General features: G+C 31.0%; 2 protein-coding genes across 7 annotated transcripts; one reads left to right on the plus strand and one right to left on the minus strand.

Moving 5' to 3' along the window:
* Positions 1 to 5,731, minus strand: LOC110614316 (U-box domain-containing protein 33). The gene is made up of 9 exons (XM_021755827.2): positions 5,133 to 5,731; positions 4,812 to 4,933; positions 4,483 to 4,604; positions 4,240 to 4,344; positions 3,576 to 4,053; positions 3,283 to 3,420; positions 2,316 to 2,843; positions 463 to 1,230; positions 1 to 276 (listed from the first exon to the last, which is right to left on the minus strand). The coding sequence occupies exons 1-9, from the start codon at positions 5,356 to 5,358 to the stop codon at positions 97 to 99; spliced, it is 2,667 nt and encodes an 888-aa protein (XP_021611519.1). The 5' UTR covers positions 5,359 to 5,731; the 3' UTR covers positions 1 to 96.
* Positions 5,732 to 10,722: 4,991 nt separating this feature from the next.
* LOC110615087 (putative recombination initiation defects 3) lies at positions 10,723 to 17,492 on the plus strand. Of its 6 annotated transcripts, none has more exons than XR_002487898.2 (13): positions 10,723 to 10,996; positions 11,922 to 12,072; positions 12,743 to 12,896; positions 12,992 to 13,126; positions 13,435 to 13,487; positions 13,593 to 13,787; positions 13,957 to 14,022; positions 14,121 to 14,170; positions 14,653 to 14,800; positions 15,019 to 15,100; positions 15,499 to 15,604; positions 15,720 to 15,799; positions 17,246 to 17,492. XR_002487898.2 is itself a non-coding variant. In XM_021756793.2 (12 exons), the coding sequence occupies exons 1-11, from the start codon at positions 10,932 to 10,934 to the stop codon at positions 15,600 to 15,602; spliced, it is 1,203 nt and encodes a 400-aa protein (XP_021612485.1). In that variant the 5' UTR covers positions 10,723 to 10,931; the 3' UTR covers positions 15,603 to 15,604; positions 15,720 to 16,210. The 6 variants fall into 6 exon arrangements, 4 of the variants coding, with proteins under 4 accessions (XP_021612485.1, XP_043812423.1, XP_021612486.1 ...); XR_006350642.1 differs by having other exon boundaries at positions 15,748 to 15,799; XM_021756793.2 differs by lacking the exon at positions 17,246 to 17,492 and having other exon boundaries at positions 15,720 to 16,210.
* The last annotated feature ends 5,579 nt before the right edge of the window (positions 17,493 to 23,071 follow it).

The following is a 23,071-nucleotide window of genomic DNA, read 5'->3' on the forward strand; positions in this document are numbered from 1 at the left end:
ATATAACAAGGATACAAAAAAAAAAAAAAAAAAAAAAGAAATTAAGGACATTTCTTTTGGCCACAAAATACAAATGTAGACATATTTACTCATGTACTACTGCTGCAGCCATTCCTTGATTGCCGATCGAAGTGCATGGTTGGGCACGAGATTGCTGTGTGCAAGCTTATGGTTGTTCATGGGCGAAGTATCATGTCCACTGTCCAGCCATCCTCTTATAGCCTCTGCTTCATAAGTATAACCATCAGCTGCTACATGGGGGTCTTGCATGATTTCCTGCATGTTTAATTGCCAAAAAGAGACAAGTTAGTTAATTGTGTTGGAAATGATAAGCCAATAAAGTCAGGTTTGGGGAGCATAGTGTTCTCCAGCTTCTGAGGAGACGTATATATATATATAACCAATAAAAAGAACAAACACAGCTTTTGACCTAAGACAAAAGATGGGAATAAAGGAGCTTGCCTGGAAAATTGGGCATATAAAATATTGAGGAGGTTGGGAAAGCTCTTTTGAACCTAGCCGGAAGCTTGATGACCCTCCACATGAGGCTCTCAATGGTTCAAGTACTCTCCATACTTCTGATGCAAGATCTGGCCGGTTCTCTCGATTCATCTCACAACATCTCACTGCCAAGTGGGCCAACTGTTCTGCCTGCACATATGGCCAGTCTCCAGCCGAAGGATCCAAGAGGATTTTCAAGTTTCCTTTATCTAATGCACACTGCACTTCTTCTCTTATCCTCATTAAGGTGGATCTTCCAGTCAACAGTCGTAGCAATATAATCCCAAATGAATACACATCTGACATTGGAGTAAGCTCTCCTGAGATAAGAAATATAGGATCCATGTATCCGAAAGTGCCCTTGGGGTTAGTTTTGCAACATATTGTTGTGTTGCCGCTTGATCCTTCATTTTGACAAAGGAGACGACAGATTCCAAAGTCACTTAGCTTGCTGACGAAATTGGCATCAAGTAGGACGTTTGCAGGTTTTAGATCGCCATGCACTATGCTGTATGGTTTACTAGAGTGAAGAAAGATAAGGACAGAGCATAACTCAGTGGCAATGCGTGTTCGAGTTTGCCAAGACAAAGGAGGAGAATTGTCCCTGCAGCTCAGTCGGTCTTCCAAGCTTCCATTTGGAAGATACTCATAGATAAGAGCCCAAGATTCTGGACAAGCCCCGAAGAGAGTGATGAGATTTGGATGCCTCATCTTGCTCAAAACGTCAACCTGATATACAACCGATAAATAGAAATCATGCAGTGCAACAGTTAATATTAAATTCAAATCAGTCTTCTAAACTGCATGGTGTAGGTGCTTCCCTTCTTTGGTGAAAAGGCCATTATAGAAGAACACATAATTTCTTAATTAATGTTCAGTCTTTTTTAGCCTGTCATCCAAAACCTATCAATTACAACCGGGTAGCACTATATATTACTGGAGTAATATTGAAATTTTAGTTGCAAACCAAACCAAATTCAACACAACTTAATTATACAATAATTCCTCCACCCCACATAGATAAACCTATAATTATGTTATATATGAATTTAAAAAATAGTTGTTATAGTTAAAGTACTATATTACCTTTACTGATATAACTCCACTCATATTACTTCCTAATTAAATTATTTTTGAAATTAATAAATTTTACCTAATATACTGATATAACTCCGCTCATATTATTTTCTAATTAAATTATTTTTGAAATTAATAAATTTTATTTTTTAATGTATATATATATATACTATAAAATGAATAAATAAATAATTATCATCTGAATTTTGTGAGATAGATGAAGTCAAATTAAATTTTAAAAAGACGTAACAATTGCATTAATATGATTTTGCTCTTGATTGTTTTTTTTTTCTTTTTTCTACTCTTGATTGTTAGTAATTACTAAACACTAGAACATCAATGTCCAAAAATTAAAGAGAAATTATATAATATTAAATATAATACTACCTAATATTTTATGTAAAATTGTCTATATAAAATCATTCTCTCTAAAATCCAATATAATATATCTATGACTGACTTTGATTAATATATATTAAATAAAAGGGAGACGTAAGCAACTTATAAATGTACCATTTTTTTTATCAGCTATATGCAATAATATTATTACATGGCTAAGTGGAACAAGTTATTACCAAATATATGAAGACTAATTAAATTTGTAGTTACAACATTCTTAGTAATTTAGATTTCCAACTGATGATAGAGAACCCATGCCGCAACATTCTACTGTATAAATATAAAGAATAAGGGATGAGCAAACTTAAAGAGAACTTATAACGTTGATAGAATTATACCTCCTGTTGATATTCTGCAGGTCCTTGCTCGCTATGAGAGTGCGGCACCTTTATAGCCACTTGGGAGCGACGTAACACACCTTTATAAATGCTACCATATCCCCCTTCCCCGATCTTGAGGGATGGATTAGAGTTCTGTGTTGCTTCTTCAATCTCTGAGAAAGAGAACTCGGAGAAAAACTGTGGCATCTGCGAACTGGAGGCTTCAGCTCGGCTCTTCCTCAGCTCATCTGCTTCTTTGAGTGCATGATCACGTTCCATCTGCAATTCATCTCGTTCTTTCTTGTAATTTTGCAACATTTTATCAGAAGAGGTAATTTTTAGCTCCAACTCCTTTACCATCTGATCAGCATCTGCAATTTGGCTTTCCAGCGATTTTTCTTGATCCAAGGCAATATGAAGTTCTTCCATGACTTCATCCCTCTCCCTCTTCATCTTTTTATGTTCTTCCTTTCGTTTTGCTAATGCTTCCTCGGTTTCTTTCCTTTGTCTTGACTCCTTAGCATACAAGCTCTCCGATGCCTTGACCTGTGAAAGAGTTGACAACCCATTATTGGCAATTTGCATAATTTATTAATAGTAGTAATTTTTCTCTTGGGAGTGATTCGAACACACACGTTCAAAGCCTTGAGTTTATAATAGAGACAGATGGAAAACGACAGAAACTAATCACAACATTAACTCTGCAGTCTGCATATGACTTAGTTAAGCCTGTTCATCTAATCCTACCAAAATACTAATTAGCAATGTGGATTATATATTCAGCATAACTTATATCATCTATTGACCGTCCTCTATCCATATCTTCAGCTTTGATGAACTGATTTATGTCAACTTCATATTCCATCTTTTTTAAACAACCAGTTCGCTTTGAGACCAAGGAAACAAGGTGAAAAAGGGAAGGGGAGAGCTTGGGAGAGATGGAAAGAAGAGGAAGAAAGAACGACAAGTTCGTGATCGAATATACCCTGCGGATGGTCTCAACGGCATCTCTTTCAGCTTTTGCAAACCTGACCGCCTCTTCACTCGCTTTTTGCCTTGAAATTGCTACCTCTGTCATTGCCTGTTCAAGTTCATCATAAAGACGAGCCTCTTTACTTCCATCCTGCAAGAATCCATCCGTTATTAAATACTCCTAAAATAATAACTGTAATTGTTAGATTACTGCAATAGCTTGGGTGTTAAGTGCAAAAGCAAAGGTTGAACTTGCAAATTGTGCATAATTTAAATGCTCATGTTCATGAAATAGTAATTTTATACCAATACACTCGGAGGAGATGAAGGGCAAAGTTCTTCTTTAAGTTCAAGCCGTGTGCTTAACTCTGATTCAATCTCACACCCGTCGTCAATAACAAGTGGAACCAGACAAAAATTGACGATCCCACTAGGACAGCATGTCGAGAGAAGGGAACCCCGAGAACTAATCCTCGACAATGCATCACATTCATCAGAGGAAGCAGTTAAAGCTCCTTCCACATCTAACCGGTTCTGTGAAGTTGATGCCCCTCCAACGTTATATGAGGAAGCAGGAGTTAGTGATTCTCTTCCCCGTCGGCCAAGCGACACGGAATATGCTCTGCGGAATAATATTTGAGCTGGATTGAACTTTAGGTGATTTTTCTGCTCTAGAGTAACAGATGGTGACCTCAAATGATTTGATTGTCTAGTTTCAGTGACCGAGGTGGCTTCTTGTGGGGATGATCTGAGTTCTGCACCATTTGCATCCAAATGACCTTCCCTGTTTGGGCATGGATGGCCATTATCGACATAATTAATACACAGTTCAATATTCATGGCATTAGGACTTGCAAAACTCTCAAACAATAAAAAAAATAAACGTATTGTATGCATAAACATTCAAGAAAAAAATTAAGTAAAAAAACAGGAAACAAGCAGCAATAATTAATGGACATGTGAAGCATACTTTGTGTATATAAGCTGCTGCTTGCAAATAAAACGTATTTGACAAGAAGCAGGTGCTTGTAGGCACACCGAGATGGCCTTCTTAGACTTGATGTCCGTCATATTCCTGCGAGTTCTAAGCAGTCAGATAACAATCCTATATTTGGAATACACTTGAAGGGATTATTCTCTTTGGGGTTCTAAATTGAACTAATTAGAGGTTGAAAAGATTGTAAGTAATTCGTATGAGTTGTAGTGGTTCTACTTTGAATAGCGGTTTTCTGCTGCTGCTCCCATAACAAGCTTCCTGATACCATGACTGGAGATAAGTTTCAAAATTCCCTTCTCAATACTCTTCATTTCATCATGCAGTTTCTCAGCCTGCACCTACAATACGATAATCGACAAATGCCAAAATCAATAAACAAGTGTTCATGCCAATTCAATAGGGCGACTTTGTCTCTAGTTCTGCAGCAAAAACATGAACTTATTCCTAACCCATTTCATACATATTCATTTCAAAAATAATTTTATATAATAAATAATTTTATATAATAATATTAATAGATGATAAAACGAAAGGAGAACATATACCCTCATTTGTTGACAAAAAAGAAGGTATTCGTCTAGCATTTTGTGCATGTTTTTCCTTTCAATTTCCCGGTAAGCCCTGACTTCCTGTTCTTCAAGTGAGCTTTCATGAAACTTTGCACCCACTGCAGTACAAAGAACAATAGCAAAACCAAAATGAATCAAGAGAGGTAACCCTACAAAGAACAAAAATACTCTATATCTACAAACAAAATCAACAAAATTTGCTATCAGATTTTGTATCTATATTTGAAATCAAAACATGATTAAAACTAGAAGGTAATAGATGCCATAATATGTTTCAAGAGTTCATCGCCTACTTACTTAACGGAATCATTTGCGCCGGTTGGTGAACATGAAGGATGCAAATCTTCTTCCCTCTTGAGTTCTTTAATGCCCAAATAACAAGTGATTTATTTTTCTTCAAATTTTTCCCAACTGCGACGTATATCTTCTCGTTAAGCACCCGCTCCACCGGCTCCTCCTCTATCTCCCTGGTGGATTCCATGTTTCCTGGAGCTCTATATTCAGGAAAGTTTATCGGAATCATCTGTTGCGTAATTGCTGGAGAAGGACTCAAGACCGCCGGGATTACAATAATGAAACACCTCAATCATCTCTAACGGAGCAACTCCAGAGTTCAAAGTCTCGAAATAATCAACTCATCGACCTTCCCTCTCCAAAACTTCATCTGTCATCCTCAAAAGGATTTCTGGAATCAAAACCTTGAATTTGAAGAAGAACATAGAGAAAAGGAGAGGAAAAGATTGTGTCAAACTTGAAAATATCGATGAAAAAGGAATTCAATAGATAAGCTTTTGAGAAATGGAAATGCAGAATATCTTGGTTTTGCTGTGTTGGGAGTTTGGAGGCCTACGTAGCTGTTATCAGGCTTGAAAAGGAGTTGCTTGTCTTAAGCTATGGCGGCTAGTGGCTACACTTCTTAACCCACCGTGAGTAACTATAAATAATTCCCTCCCGGGCAATTTTTTTAATTTTCTTTAACTTTTTAATACTAAAAAAATTAATTATACTAAATTTTATATAAATCCTACCATAATTAATCATTAATATCTATTCATTATATATATGGCTATTGTGTTATAGTATAAATTTTCTTAAAACTCCATTGGTTGAAGTGACAGTAATTTTTTTAAAATTAAAAAAATAAAATTTAAAAATTTTACATTTATCATTAAATTAAAATTATAAATGCATTGAGGCGACCGCAGTTGGCATACGTCTTTTTCGGTACATTCAATACATGTACCTGTCTTTGATAAAACAAAAAACAAAGACATGAACCTATTTCAATTCCAGTAACACCTCCTCGTCCTCTTTGGCAATAAATATATATATAAAAGAAAATATTTACTCCTCGTCCTTTGTCTCCTTAATTAATTCTAGTTCGAGAGGAAAGCTCTCAGCATCGATGGTGCGGTCACTGCGGTGGGCTCCACTCCGACTGTGGTAAACTTGCAAATCGGATAAATTATATCATTTCATCCTCTACTTTCATATTAATTCCTTCAATTTTAATTTTATTTTCATAGAAATTTTCCTTACATATAATAACAAGTTTTTAGATTTAAAAAATAAAAAATATTATTTCATCCTCATTCCTCTTATTTCTCTAAATAATTAAATTAATCAAATATTATATTATATTTTATTATATTTACCAATAAAACTAATTATTATTAAATTAAAATTCAATAACTTTTAAATTTTAGTATTATTTTATAAAATAATTAAAATTCTAGATATTTATTTATTTACGAAATATTTACTTAAAGTTTTTAATATTTTAAATAAATTAGTATTAATATTTTTAAGTAATTAATATTTTAATTAAAATATTGTATAAATAAATAAATATTATAAAATAAAAGAGACAAATAAAAGAAAAAGATAAAAATGTTATTTTATTTTTTAATCTAAAAACAAATTATCACTTTTTCTAAAATAAAATTAAAATTGAGAGATGTTTTTATAATAAAATAAAATTAATGGATGAATATAAAACTAAAAGTTGAGAGAGAAATGATATAATTTGCTTGACAAATCAGTGAAGTTGTAGCCAGTAGCCACCGGCTTATCATGGACCATTTCCGTTTATTGCAATTACTAGTATTATTGATTTCTTTTTTCTCATCTTGTTGATTTCACGTTAAAAATGACTGATTAAGTGAGAGTTCATGATACGAAGGAAAGAGTAGTCCACTTACGATTTTTTCCCTCGTTGCCATATTGGAAGAAGTTTAGGTGGGTCAATCCACAGAGGAATATTTATTTGCCTCTCTACATGACCGCCATGGGCCGGGGCTATTTTCGTTTCTCCAACTCAACCAGCCAAACTTTAACAGCTTGTCACAGCAACAATCTTCCACGCGTCATCATTTTAACGGACGATACAGCTGTTTAAACCGTCGCGTGCGGCAGGATAGTCCTAGTCTCCTAGACCTTAGTCCCGTTCATTCAATTTAAAAATACTTATATAACTCGTATAGTACAGTATTTAAGTCTCTTCGATTAATTTTAATTAAAAATCTACAATTACTTAATTTTTTAGTTTTATGAATGCAGATGTCACTGCTAAATATTTATCATACAGGAGAGATAAACCATGCATGGACAAAATAGCAAGCATCAATCATAAATTATCCAGCAATGCTTGATTTAATTAGGAAGGAAATATTATTGAATATTAAAAGACACGGTTTTAATGAATGAAGCTTTTAAAAGTCAGCGACAAAATTCCAAAGAAGTAAAGACTAAAGACAGCCTCATCTTGTATTGTTTCCTGAAGCCAAATCCAACATCTCAATCGATCATAATTTCCAACTTAATTTCATTGGATCAGTCAAATAAAATGCAATCGGGGAAAAATTGTATCATCATTAATTGACTTTTAGTACAATTAATTTATTTAATGGTAATACTAACTGATTAAATTTTATTTCATAATAATTAAATTACGACGAAAGTTCTCTTTTAATTAATCAATTAAGGATAATTTTATCAATTTTTATTTATATTTAAAATATATAAATTTAATTTATTTTGAAGTATTGATATTTGTGATTAGAAGAGAAAAAAATTACTTTTTTATTAATTATATTCAATTTTTATGCTTCATTTAAAAATATTAACTTTTTAATTCAATAAATCAAGTCTTTTTTTTTTTTTTTACTAGTAAACAAGCTAAATGATCCAGTTGAGTATAAATTTAACAGACAAGAGAAAACTCGAGATTAAGTTCTAAGCCTGAATTCACATTTAATAAAAATCTAAGTAAATTCAACTGAACTTTTAAAACTCCAAATTGGGACCAGAGGGAGATAATTGATTAGGCACACGTGTCTTCTTTTTATTGTCTCCTGCACTTCAGGTCACGTTACAAGGCCGGCCGATGAGTCATGGCTGATGGGCACGCGAGGCGGTGAGAGCGACTGCAGGATACAGTCAACAAATTAATTATTAATTAATTATATATAAACGCGTACACTATTACAATACATATGGGAATCAAGCTTATTCCATGGAAGAATATTCTTGGAATCACTATCCAATGCCAATTAATAAATAATGAGTTAACCTATTACACCAATATTATTTAATCTATGTGGAAATTAAGAGGAAAGAAAATAAATTAACTCAACATATGAAAGGGATTTTTTTTTTAAGGAAGAAAAATATTTTTTTCATATATTTTTCCTTTAATTGAGAGAAAAATTAATAAGTCTATTTGTAAAACATTTAGAACAAATTTATAAATGTACTATAGTTTTTTTTAAAAATTAATAAAATAATTTTATTTTTATTTTGTTTATTTTGTTTTATATAAAAATAAAAAAATAACAGAGAAAAAAAATATTTTATATTCTTCGCTTTTTATTTTTCTTTCACTCTAAAAATATTTCCAAGCTAGAGGTTAAACGATGCATATTTAATATAATCTCAAGGTATACAAAGAACTAGTTTATTAATTATTAAATTAAATAAATATATATTAATTTAATGTAATAACTTTTGATATATTTTTATATAAATTTAAACTTTCATAATCTTATATATACAGTCAAAATCAATGGTATTTTTTAATTTATTAATTAATAAGCTAGTAAATGTACGTATGATAAGGACACAAAGATATATAAGAGCTAGAATTTCAAATTTAAGATTTTTCTTGTTTGAAAAATGATAACACAAAAATTCTTTCAATAAAATTTTCATCTACACCAAAAATATAAAAAAAAAAAAAAATTAATTCATAATAAGTCAAAGGATCGATTCACCTAAAGAATATGTTAAAGCATATTCTTACCTCCCTAAAAAGAAACAGGATAACTATCATATGATTTTTATAATAAAAATATAATACTCTCCTTATCCTAAAAAAAAAAACTTATTTTATTTTCTCTTACTATTAAATTATATGTTTTTTTTTTAAATATAGTTTATTAAATGTATGGAAAATAATATTTTATTAGTCTTAAGAACAATTTAGTAATCAGAATTTTTTCAGTTTTTAATATTTTTAATAAAGTAATATAAGTGAATAGTATATTAAATATTAAATAAAATTTATTACTTTTAATTATATATTAATTATATTTTCTTGTTTAATATGAAAATAAAAGTAACCTTATATTCATGGAGTTGAGAGAGTAAATTAAAATTAAAATTTTAATATTTTTTATTAATATGTTTAAAATAATATTCTTCTTTAACAATAATAAAATAATTAATTGGTAAATGATATACATAGCCATACAGAAATCTCATAAGCATGACCAAGCAATACAGAAATCTTACTTTACAAGAAATGTAAGACTTATAGTTGAAATTTCACTATCATAATAATTAATGTTAAGAAAAAATACATGAAAGAATTTTCATGCATCTTTTATTTTCCTGCTGGGTCAATAAATCCAAACCTACCTTTAAAACGCAGGACGTCACCGCAAATAACGCACGAAATAATTAAATAGTTGAAATTTATACTTTTTAGTATCTTTCTAGAGGGTAGTCAAAATTAAGATTAAAGTTTATAATTTTTGGAATCCAATCAAAAGTACCATCTATATTTCTCTCTCCTTAGAAAATAGAGAAACGACTTGATTATTTAAATAGATTAGAATTATAGAATGGCTACTATATAGTAGGTTGTATTTTATTTTCAAATTTATGCCACGGGACCCATCAGCAATAAATAAAATCTCTGTACTTTTTTCAATGGCTGCTGAGGGGTTACTTGTGATTTTGAGTGGATGCCAAGTCTAGATGTAACCAAGCAAGACTTTAAAGTTGAAATCAATTTGAAATTATATAAATTAAAAATGAGTAAAATAAATATTGAATTTAAGTGAAAACAATTAATTCTAATTTTGAATTAAACTATTCCTTCTATCGTGTCTAATTAAATCCAGCTGATTTCATTTATAAAAAATTTATCTAAATTTAATTCATTATAAAATTTAAAACATGAACGTGTTGATTTTATCTAATTTTTATAAAAATTAATTTTTTAAACCTTGTCATCTATAGTAAATTAATTCTAGGTAAAAATTCTACCCATTTAAACATTTGAAAATTCTTCCAATCTCATAGACAACAAAATTCTCCTATTTATGATTGGCTCCTCGCAAATTCAATGGGAAATTCATCATGAGCACACAGTCACACAGCAAGTCTATGTTTTTTTTTCCCCAACACAAGAAGTCTATGTAAAACTACTACAATCGTGGATGAAAATTAAACTGTATCAAGTATAAATTGGAAATAGTTTGCCGCCGGCCTAAAAAAGAGAAAGTAAATGGGCCTGTCTAAAGAACTCAAGCCCTTCTAAATGAATGGCCCACTATAACAAAAACGTTACCCAACCGGATAGAACTCGGCTCGGAACCCGCAAAATCCATTTCCCGCCATGCCGCCCCCGTCAGGAAGGCGTAACCAGTAACCACCGTGATTTCACGCTCCTTTTCCAGCTCTTGAAGTCCTAGCTCCCAACAGATCTCTCTCTCTCTCTCTCTCTCTTTCTCTCCATCTCTGTATTGTTCAATTCAAAAGATCAATTTCTTTTCTGCCAACGGAACTCACTGTTTCACTTCGCCTTTGAATATGAAGTTGAAGATCAACAAAGCCTGCGATCTCAACTCTATTTCGGTCCTTCCTCCTCATTCAAGGTTTTATTCTGCTTCGTCTTTCTTTCTGTTTGTTTTCTCAGAAAATGCACGAAATCTCAACAACACCAAGCTCTAAAAATCTTCATATTTCACTCCACAGAGTCGCGCGATTTTCTCATGGTTTTGTTGAGTTAGCTTTCCAGATTTTAGAAATTCGAATAGCGTGAAATTAAATTATCATCTTCTACTTTTTCTCGGTTTTCTGAGCTGCCAAACATCGACCACAAGCATGCATTTTGCTTCTCTTGAGATTTTGCAGATTTTGGACATGATTTCAATCAGTATGATCAGATTGTTTGCTGGAAAATAAGGAAATTTCATTTATTTCTAACATAAGTTTGTCATTATAGAATGTTTCACTCTCATATCGCTTTAATAGTTCATAGCTTAGTTTTCTCCCTTCTTAATTTCAAAATTGCCAGACATAAAACTGCTTATCCACTATGATTCTTCTCACCTGTGTCTTTGTCTCTTGTGATTTTTTAACTAAGGCTGAATGCTACCTAATGGTGCGAAAATATTCAGAATTTCGAGCTTTCTAATCTTACGAGTTCATTATCTATTTCTGCTGAAACTATAAAGAATTTCTATGGGTTTTAATTTATTTTATTCAGTTTTATCAATGTAATTCATTTTTCTTCTCCATTATTTCCCCTTAACCGATTAAAAGAAATGAGAATTACGTATCAGTTTGTTTTGGACTATTCTTGTGTATGTGTATTTGTTGGGATGTAAAATTGTTTACCGTCTCCCATGTGCCTACACTTTGGCTCCTTTCATGCCGTAGGAAGAGAGACAAACATTTTGAACTTGGAAACTTTGTAATTTAGGACCTGAGACTTCAGAGAATGGGTAGAGAAAGTTGGCGTTACTTTTTGAATTCCTTGTGCTTTGTCATTTACTCTGTTGTATTAATGATATAAAGGAGATTGAGTGCTATACCAAGCGGACTACAAACATCACAGCTTAGATCGCAACCGTCACAGCAATCATTATCACAGGGCATTTCATCACAGCATGGCGTGTTCTCTCAGCTCTCTCAGACCTCTTTTGACGAAGCTCTGGCAAATGACCAGGTTGAAACTCATTTCTGCTTTTGGTTTTATGGTGTATAACGAGATAATGGAGAATTTAATATACTTGTAGCCATTTAAAGCATGAAAAGTGAGTCATAAGCATATTCCACCCGTGAATGAGAACTGAACGTAGATTACTAGATTTGTCTGTTTCTCTGTCCCTGTTCACCAAATACGACTCTAAACTAGAATGTTATTTTCATGAACAGAGTTCCTTTTCAGGTAGATATGATCACTGTGAACTATGAAGATATAATTTCTCACATTGCATTACTCATTGACCATTGGCCATGCAAGAAATAGAATTGTTTTTATTTTAGTGGGCCTTCTATTGATATTCTGCTCCCCCGCCCCTCAAGTAGTAGATGTTTCTGATAATTAGACTTCGGAGGAGGAAAAATCCTCGGGACTACGTGGTTTTCTTTAGAACTTCTTCTAGATTCCTACTCCAGGGCAGTTTCCTAGTCTGAATTCTTTGCAATCTCATCTTTGCCAAAGATTGGATGTAGACATGTATTTTGCATGATGATTTTGGTCTTATATATCAAAATGACCAGCCAATTTAATATTGCAATCCAATCAATTATATTCACGTTTTTATTCTTATATGTTTTCAATGTGGGATTCCCAACAGTGATGCACTTTTCCGTTGTTCATTTATTATTTACAGAGATTTAGTTCTCAAGAGCGAGAGAATTCTGTGAAGAAGACATCTTTCTTGCCCCCAGTTAGCAATGCATGTGAAGAGAGTCAAATGCCAATCTCGAGATCCACCTCCACTTTAATGCGAAAATGGAATCCGGTATCCATACCACATCATAAATGTAAGTTTTCACTTTGAGGTTTAAAAAATGTTATGATGTTAAGTTCTCAGTGGCTTTGTGTGCATGGCATACCAAGTCTGTATTTATTTGAACAGGTCAGATACTTGAAGAACTTGAGCATCGGGTTGGAATGATGGAAACTTCATTAAACAAGTTTGGAATGATCTTGGGTTCTGTTCAGAGTGATGTCATGCAAGTAAACAAGGGAACAAAAGAAGTATCACTGGAGAGTGAGTTACCTAAGTCTGTTATGTTAGATGGTAGGAGCTCAGTAAGAAAATTGTAGCAAAACCTAATTGAGGAATTTAAATATTTTTCCACAATTTTGAAGTTGAATGCAGTTGAATAATCAAGTGAATTATTTTTATTTATTTATTTATTAAATGTGATCCATGTTCTATCTGCTGTAATTTCAAAAGATAGAATGCCAAAATCATTTTTGTAGTAGTTTCACAGCTTTCTCATGGCATATGATCTTCTAAATAATACTAGCACAAACTCTGTTTTGAAGTAACTTCTTGTACAAATTGTCTTGCAGTGGAAGGCATACGACAGAAACTAATTGTCCTCGACAACTCGTTGCAGCTAATGGTAACAGCAATTTACTTTCGTCCCTTTTTGACTTTCAACATCTACCTGCCTTTGTGTCAATGTAAGTGAACTTATTTGTGACATGACTGAGGTATTGAAAACCAGATCAAGGGACAAGAAGAGACTAAATTTAGCCTTGATGGGAACTTGAAATCCATATCTGATCGACTTAGCAAGGATATATATCAAGACAAATCACAACAGATTTTCTCCGTGCTTTCTGCCTTAAAAAAGCAGATGGAAGCTTCTCTGCTGAAATTGCAAAATGACCTCTGCATGACCTTTACCAAAGTAATGCAGGCATGTATATTGTTTTGTGAATAGTGTTAACTTTCAAATATGAAAAAATAACATCAATATTGTACTCCATTTCTTAGCTTAAAAAAAATTTCACAACTTGCTGTTTTAAGTATTATTACAATTCTCAGCCTGTTAATATCTTTTTTGTAAATCATTTCCATTCTTGCAGGCAACAGCCTGCAGCCTGAAGATCCCCAGTCAAGGTAGCCCGTCAATTACTGTGCTTCCTCCAAAGGTATTCCGTTCTAAACAAAAAAACAGAATAACTTATCCAAGCAGTTAATTTATGAGCATAAGTTCTCAGAAAACTTTTTGCCCTTGCAAATTTTGCAGGTTACTGGTTGTTATACCATTCCGCAAAGAAAGCAGGAGCCCCTTAGGAAGTATGTGGAACTCTTTCTGTCTTTTGTTCTTTACTTCTTTTCAATTAGACAGAATATAGCTTATATCCGCTGGTATGGCCCTATGCATTGTTGATTCTACAAAGGTCAGATTGTTGGGACTTCCAGGCTTATCTAACGGGATTCTTTTCCCCCTCAAGTCCTAATAACTGAGAACGTTACATGTATGGACCATGGAAAGAAATCAGAAAGAAACTTATATTTCGCTTGATGGAAAAATGGTTGACCTCTGAGGATAAATATCTGCACCAATGGATTATCCTATATCTGCAGTTAAATTACTAGAAATGTTTTCAGCATGCTGACATTAGATAGAGGTGCATAATGATCAGTTCAATTGATTTCTGTTCAGATTGCATATCTCCTATTCTTCGTATATGTAAATTCTATAGTTCTTAAGCTTCATTACGTTTATTCCAGCATCTAAGCTCTTGAGAATTGTCAATGCTTTTTCTGGATTATAGTCCAGCCATGCCTCCAAAGGCTTGCGGGCAAGCAATAGTGTGTCCAAAGATAGAAGTGGGAGCTTGGAACACTGTAAGGCCTGAAAAAGCTACGCAAAGGGCATACCACAAGGAAGAGAAGTGCAAGGGAGTTTCTTCTTTTCAGAAGGTAGTTCCAATTTCGTGTTACAGGTGTGTGCATGGCACATGCTTTTGTATCCTTGCCCTTTGGTCAAAGATGTTGCATCTTACATAATTGAGCCAAGTTGCATTCTTTAAAATGATGAGTAGAATTCGTCTCTTACTGGAATAGTTTCTTTATGAAATTTTCGAGCGATTTAAACAGTTCATTTCATTAAAAATTGGAGATGGTATTCCATTATGCAGGAAAAACAATGTAGTGTGATCATTGAATCAGATGAGGAGATTGATGGAGGTTTTTCCTGCTTGATTGCCGAGAAGGAAACAGGTAATTAATGAAGCCAATTTTCCTGGGTTTATTATTTCTTATAATTACTCTCTCGTCCCTATTCAAAAAAATTTACGGAGGGTACATGCTATAGCTGCAATGTTCAACAGAAATTTTGGGTAGTTTTGCAATTAGACATTATTAGCCAGCAGGATATATACGCAGAAGGATGATATTTTATATTTTGGATTATTCTACTGCTCAAAGAACATTATACATTCACTAGCCATGCTCACAGGCTATTTTGAAGAACTATTAGCTGCAATCTCTTATAAGATAAACATGCCTGAAGTTTCAAAATGAGTTCATTAATCCAGTAAAACATGACTTCATTTTTCTCCAGTTTTTTTTTTGGGGTGCTATTATTGCTGTAAACTTAACCTGTTTCCTGGGGCTAGGCATTGGAAAATACATGATTGAAGCAACAGAAGAGTCTGAGCGAATTCTGAGAAGAGCAAGGAGGCGAAAGAGAAAATATTGTAATACAATAATTATTAATTGAAGGTATACCTCTGCCCGTTGCATTTCCTTTATTCTCCACCGACTCTCTGAATTTTCTTATAAATCTTGTCTTCTGTAAATTGATCTCCTTCTGATTCAATATTTCCAATGAAATTAGGTACTGAAACCAAGGATGTAACATGCAGATTGATTTGTGCTTGTGTGTATCGTCCTGATGGAAGATTTTCCCGTCATGAGGTATGGACTCTTTTGAAGGAGTTATTGCCAATGTCCCTAATTCAGATGTCCCATATAAGCTTTTTATATGAGTTTTGACTAGATTACCATTTTCTTCCCTCACATTGAGATGCTTTCTTTACTTAGAAGCATGCGACCGAGTATAGGCAATGCACGCAATAATTAGTGGTTGAGCGAGTATATAATTTTTTTTTCTCGGAAATTAGTAGTGGGATCGGGTTGTATTTGTGGGGGATCTTTGACTGAATTCATGTGCACTGATCTAATAACCGGTAGATATTATTGGGAAGAAATTTTTTTTTTTTTTAATTGAAGGGAAGAAAAGTTGATGTGACTTTCGGTGCGCAAGGAATATGAAACAATGTATGGGAACGCTTTAAAACCTAAATTTGGATAGTAGTGATGAAACAATTTTAATGTTTAGGTGAAAGAAAATAAAGGATAAAAAAAACACCACTTAGTTCTCTCAAGTAAAATGTCACAAGAAAATTAACTCTCATCTTCACACAATATTTTTTGAGTGGAGTGATAAGTTGAATTTGCCATATTAAATAGTGATAAGAATTAGAACTTGCAAAAGCAATATGATATATTAAACTCAATTAATTGAAACATTATAAACTTGATAGGCAGTTTTAACTTTATATAAATCCTACTTAAATAGTCATACTAACATATGAGTTGAAATCCTGACAGAAACAATATAACATAATCTTATTGAACTATAAAAATAAAAAATAACCTAATTAGAAAATAATAAACTAAGTGTAAAGAAATATAAACTGAGTAGAAAATAAAAATAAGAGCTTGTTGTTTTTAGTTCATATGTCACTCCTGAATTATTGATAGTCTTTTAACTTAGTCTAGAACTATAAAATTTTCCATCTTAGTAACTTTCCAAAATTAAACTCATAATCCAATAAAAAACCACAAAAATTTACCACATATAGACAAATATGACCCTTTTTCTAATTTCTAACCTTCCAGGAAAATAGAATTTGAGTTGAACCTCTCCACTTGTGTTTGGCCTATCCAAAATAGACCCAATTTGACTACAGTTAGGCCATGCATCTATGAACCTTACTCTCACATGATTTTTTCTTTTTTTTTTTTTTTCACTTTATATATATATGATTGACATATTTCAAGGTTCTATAGTTATGAAAACCTTTAACCTGGAGGCACATCAAAGGTGCTTTTCTTTGTTGGGTTTCTTTTTCCACTTTCCTTGAGGAATGGAAGACCGATGTTGCACAGCAGCCACAATCCATTCCATGAATGACTTTACCAGGAAAGGATAAAAGAAAATCAATTAAAATTGAGTTGGAAGTAACTACTCCATAAATTTGAATTTTAAACGGCTATCAATAAACACTAAATGATGCGTGAATTTTTCGCCTAAAAGAAACATATAACTATCGATAAGCAGTTCATGAATAATTGCAGGCATGTGATAAAAAGGCAGGGCAAGCAGACAAGATAGACTTTTTCTGGTGACAAATTGGCAATTGCACGAATCCTTGATGTTTAACAGTTGGGCCTGTTTCAAAGGAAAAGTGCTTGTCTTGTCAGTTTAAAATTTTCAAGTTGGGCCCATCATCATGTGGGAATTTAAAGCCCAACTACTTATTTCGTGTGTAATGCTGGGCATGACAGCTTAAAATATGCGGAGCATGCGATGAAAATTCCTCCCCGTCTCAATTTCAATTTAATAATTTTTTTTTTTTTATAAAAAGTATATTTAGATTCAAACCGATTACTTCCAAAACAAATATATAACTTAATTTAAATCAGTTTTATTTTTCAAATTATATTCTGATTCGCTTTTAAATGTCAACAGAGCAATATCAAATTTACTATTTTTTTTATCATAAATCCTCATTTAAAAAATCGAAAGCCTAATTCTTATGTTGGATAGATAAATTAACATGAGAGTAAATTTTTTATTATATTCAAATTCAAATTATTTTGTTAGATAGAACCCTAGACGATTTAAACTTTTAATGGGCTATTTTTTTTTCTTTGTATAGAACAACCATTCATGTATTGCCTTTATTAAGAGCAATCATATAGCATATGCTCAAAATCCTTCTTTGTTGTTGTTTCTTTTAATATTTAAAACTCACTTAAAAATAATAGGACAAGGATCAAACTCAAAATTTCAAAATCGCGCCAGATACTGTCAACTAAGCGGACTAAGTGTCTTTAATTTTTTTTTATTTGTAGTCATTTTCCCTTCCCTCCTTCTATTATATAGCCTTTTGTATAAATAGGGTATGCGTAATCCGGAGCCTTCTAAAAACTGTCGGCAATGTGTTGTGGGACTTTCACATTTTAAAGATTAGCCTGTGCTCCCAAACATTTTTAAAAAATAACACGTGCATCCCATCAACACCTAACTATAACTCATTAATATATATTATAAAAAAAAACAATCATGATTATTATATGTCCATCAGCAAAAGGATAAGGAAAAGGATTTCAGCTCCCTTTGTTTGAAGTTGGTAAAACGACAATTCTTGTTCTTGTTATCTTCGATGATTCTCTTTTAATTGCAAAGCCAACTAATTAAATATTTAGTGTTAATTATGTTATTGAAATAGAAAGTACATATTGTGTTGCTTATGAGGAAAGTTCATGTAAAGATAATGTAATGGAGGTTGTTTATATTTTCTATCAACATTAAACTAATGATTAAAAGTTGATTACATTAGTAGAATGTTGCTTACCAATCAAAAAAAAAAAAAAAAAAAAATCAAAATGCCTTAGTTTGTTTTTCATAGACGAAAGCTTTCTTGTCTTACTTGGAAAGGAATATATAAAGAAATGCCTACAGTTTCAATGATTTAAACAACTCATTTTTTAATGATATTGATATTTGATGCCATTGTTAAAGCATCTTGTGCATATTTTCAATAAATATTTTTGCGGCAAAACTAATCACCGTGTTTCCGGAGCCTCCTTTTCGTATCATGTTTAAAAGACTTTATATTACATTTAATAAAATAGTTTAACATTATTTAATTGTTTTAGAGTTATCTAATTAAATTGATCCTAATATATCTTTTTTTTTTTTGGTTGGTTTGTTGTGATTTGAGGATATTTGAAGGTTAAAAAAAAGCTTAAATGCTAATTAGAGCATATACTTTCAACCCTATATATACATATTCCATTAAATTGGGAAAAAAAAAATTTCATATTATTAAACAAAATCCTTATATTTTACAATTTTTATTTTTAATTAAACATAAATATGAATTTTCTTATAAGTTAGTTTTTTTTTTCTTAATTCTTATATGTTAGTTGTCTTTTATTTTCAAACTATATGAAATTAAAGGTGACATTATGTTAGAGAAATCAAATTCTTTTGGATCTCCCTTATAAGTTTGAGGTATTAAATTGAGTATTTTTTTGGCATGATATTAATCTTCTTAAATAAAAACATTAGAGTTTTATTTCTAAATTTTTATTAATTAAATTTCAGAAATCTTTTGTCTTCCTAGCTGAAGCATATATAAAAAAAAATTTTGGTTAGAGTTGTTGTTGGTCTCAATGGATTTAAACTAAAGTGGATTTCATCACCTCTATAAAATCTGTTACTCGAAATACAACTTCAATTATCCTAATTAGAATTGGTTTGGTGGATTTTATTCATCACTTAAAAAAATAGATAAAAATTATTATTTAATCCCTTAAATTTAGTAAAATTCACTAGTTAATCCACTGAAAAAATACAATAAAATACTTTTGAATTATTAGAAAATCTATTAATTAGTCTCTCTATTAATTTTAATAATTAAGTGTTGAGAAAAAAATTAAATAAACATTAATTAGTTTAATTTTTATAAAATTAAAAGACCAATTAATAAATTTTATTCATATTATAAAAATTAAATAAAATAACACTTAATATTTAAAGTCAACAAATGATTGATTAGTGGATTTTTTTAATATTTTAGAAATGTTTTAATGAGTTTTTTTTTGAAATAATAAGTGAATAGTGAATTTTATTATATATGGGAATTAAATAATTATTTTTTCAAATATATATATATATGTATACATAAACTCAACTACAACGTGACTGTCATTTTCTTTATAAAAAAATGAGGTATGGGATGGGATTCCGCTTTAAGATATGGGGTGTTCATCAAAAGATGGAGCATCCAATCCAATGCTAATAAGAAAGAGTGGTTGAAGTGGAAAGAGATAAAATCATGTATAATTAGAAACAATCAAAACCTACCCACCTACATTAGTTGAAGAAGTTAACTTGCAAGACTCAAGTAAGTTGTAACAATGAAGTCAGTATTCTAACTAGCTTTATTATGACCATTCGCACTAACTTAAATAAACAAATCCATTTGCTGTCCCAACAAATTGGCTCACCTGAATAAATGACCTCATTTTGAGTGACCTTACATTGAGAACCACTAATCACCAAATTAATGTTGGATGCTTTTGTTTTTGTAATGTAGTGACCTAATCTGACTATAGGGTTTCAACCAACTATATATATACCCAGAAAAAGAAATTATTAATTAGGGTTAGATCAGCTGATTTTAGAGAGAGAGAATGAAATTGGGCAACTGGGTAACTTGAATTACACTGAAACATGAATCATCTATAAAGAGCATGGTTATTTTCCATGGTGGTTATAGTAATTGTCATTGATAAAATTTTCACCTGCATTTGGACACCCATTGTCTCCATCTGCATGCAGAAGGAGAGTTGATGGAGAATGATTGAATTAGAAATGAGAGCTTGAATGGTGTGGACTTCTGTTTCCAATTCCCCATTTCTATGCCCCTCAGCCTTTAATAATCTTCAATATCTTTAAAGGAAAGCAATTAAAAAAAGCTGCCTGCCTGCCTAAAAGTTAGCATGCAAAAGCTTTATGAGGCTCCTCCTTCCCTTTCTTTCCTTCCCCACCCTAACCCCAAATAAAAATCATACCATGCAGCTCCTCCCATAATTATTTGTTCTATAATTTATTAATTATAAGTTATATTTTAATAAAATATATATTAGGGCTTAAACTTAGTTGTTAAGACTAGTTTAATTTGTCTTAATTAATGAAATTAAAAAAAACAAATCCAATTCAATATAATGCAAGAATTGTAGCAATTTAAGCCTTTGATTGGTTCAAATTGTTTGATTTTTCATAAAATTAAGAAAAATAATCAATTAAGTAAACATAATTTTTATATTTTTGAAAAATCAAAATTTTTACATGAATATTGTCATTTTATAAAAATTATTTTAAATTATTTATCACTCTAAAAATTTTAAAGTATCATTAATTTTTATTTTACATATATATACTTTATTATTTTTTAAGTAATTTCATATTAATATACTTTCAATTTAAAATATATAACATTAATAGATTAATATTTATCATAGCATCCATTAAACGTCACGAGATTTAAAAAAGGTCATGATCTGAGTCCTATGAATGCATAAGAAGAGCATATGACAGGACTGTGAGAGGAGCACAGGCATGGCTGCTAAATTGTCTGACATAGGCCCGGCTCCAAATATTCGCTATTAGAGCTGGCGAATGAGTGGGCCCAACTCTTTTTACTACGGTGGTGACCCGACTCAACCTATCATCATTAAATCACTTCTGAGTTTTTCGATAATATTAACTGTTTTAATAATAAATAATAATAATTATAATAATTAATTAAATATTATAAAAAATAAATTTTTATAATTTATTATTTAAATTAATAAATCATTATATATTTATTAAATTAAAAAATTAAACACTTCTTTTTAAAATCAATATGTGTCTTAGCCTTACGACTACATCAAATGTTTTAATATATATCATTTTAAATATATTAATTAAAATTTCATTGACCAATTTAATTTAATATATTTTAATTATAATAACTTTTCAATCTTACAGGTGTAATATCTGTAGATTCTGTTTAAATTTTGAAAAAAAAAAATTACATTGAACACTTAAGAAAATTATCAATAAGAAGTATTTTATTATAAAAAATGTCATTTTGAATGAATTTATTTTCTCTTTCAAAATAAAAAATTTTCACTTTTAGATCTAAATAACGTTATTAACACTATAACTATTTTATGAAAAATAAAATTTTAAAAACATTTTTCACATTTAAATGGGAAACAAGTGGATTCTTAGAAAAATAAATTATTAATTATAAATACCAAAAAAATTCTAAGTTTATTTCACTTTATATTATATTTTAAATTGAATCTTTTATATTAAATTAGAAAAAAAGTAAACTTTATATAAAAAATTAAATTTACAATAAGAACCCAATTTAATTTAAGGCAAAATTCATATTCGAATTCAAATTGGAACTATCCATCATTACTACCATAATAGCATTTCACGAAAAGTGTTTTAGTCATAAGCAAGCCACTGGTAATAATATTATTATATCTTTAATTATCCCTACCATAATCTCATTTACCCTAATCTTCCAAAACAAAACAAACAAATAATACAAAATAATGATTGTATTATTTTCAATAATATTAAAATAGCATGTGTTAGACTATTTTTTTAAAACATTAAAAATATAAGGAATGACAGCTAAATTTCGTACACTCGAAACAAGAGTATATCCTAAAGAATAATATAAGTCCAAGAGATCCATCAAATTCTTTTTAAAGTAAGTGAGTTCTATGTGACGCATTCTAGTTTGGTGATGAGAATCAAGTTGGATAAGTCACGCGCAGACCCATTTGAATTAAGTCTAGTCTAGTGATGTAACAAGAGATAGAAAAACAAGACAAGTCACTTTTAATTCAGTTGACATGGAGAGAGATTCTAACACATTTATATGTACGGATCTGAATAACGGATGTGGATGATATTGTAATGAAAAAACGATAGCGAATAAATTGAAAAAGATTTAATATAATAAGAAATTGTATAATTTATTTTAATAAAAATAAACTCATCTCATTTAATTTAGCAATTTGTTTAATATTTTAATAAATAAAACAAATTATTCAATATATTTCCCTACAAAATAAAATAATATAATTTAACTTATATAAATAATTAGATATATAATTTATAAATGAATTTTTTCTCGATGTGAATCCGTCTAGTGTATTTCTTTTCCATAGTATTATTACCGTTTCGCTAAAAGGAATAAACCGTTAAAAATGGTTGATTCGCTTCCGAATTCAAATTACAAATGTGCCCCTAGATTTGTCTATTTACAACTTTGCCCCTGTCATTGATCGCATTCATCGTTGCTATGCTATGCTTACAGT

The sequence above is a fragment of the Manihot esculenta genome, chromosome 5 (assembly GCF_001659605.2).
Source record: "Manihot esculenta cultivar AM560-2 chromosome 5, M.esculenta_v8, whole genome shotgun sequence".
Lineage (NCBI taxonomy): Eukaryota > Viridiplantae > Streptophyta > Magnoliopsida > Malpighiales > Euphorbiaceae > Manihot > Manihot esculenta.

Excerpts from the sequence above, each read along its gene's own strand:
- LOC110614316 (XM_021755827.2), bottom strand. The coding sequence starts at position 5,358 with ATGATTCCGATAAACTTTCCTGAATATAGAGCTCCAGGAAACATGGAA. Across the intron at positions 4,605-4,811 it reads TTTTTTGTCAACAAATGAGG|GTGCAGGCTGAGAAACTGCA; the intron begins GTATATGTTCTC and ends ATCGTATTGTAG. Across the intron at positions 3,421-3,575 it reads CATCTCCTCCGAGTGTATTG|GATGGAAGTAAAGAGGCTCG; the intron begins GTATAAAATTAC and ends GGATTCTTGCAG.
- LOC110615087 (XM_021756793.2), top strand. The coding sequence starts at position 10,932 with ATGAAGTTGAAGATCAACAAAGCCTGCGATCTCAACTCTATTTCGGTC. Across the intron at positions 10,997-11,921 it reads GTCCTTCCTCCTCATTCAAG|GAGATTGAGTGCTATACCAA; the intron begins GTTTTATTCTGC and ends AATGATATAAAG. Across the intron at positions 13,788-13,956 it reads CCTTTACCAAAGTAATGCAG|GCAACAGCCTGCAGCCTGAA; the intron begins GCATGTATATTG and ends CCATTCTTGCAG.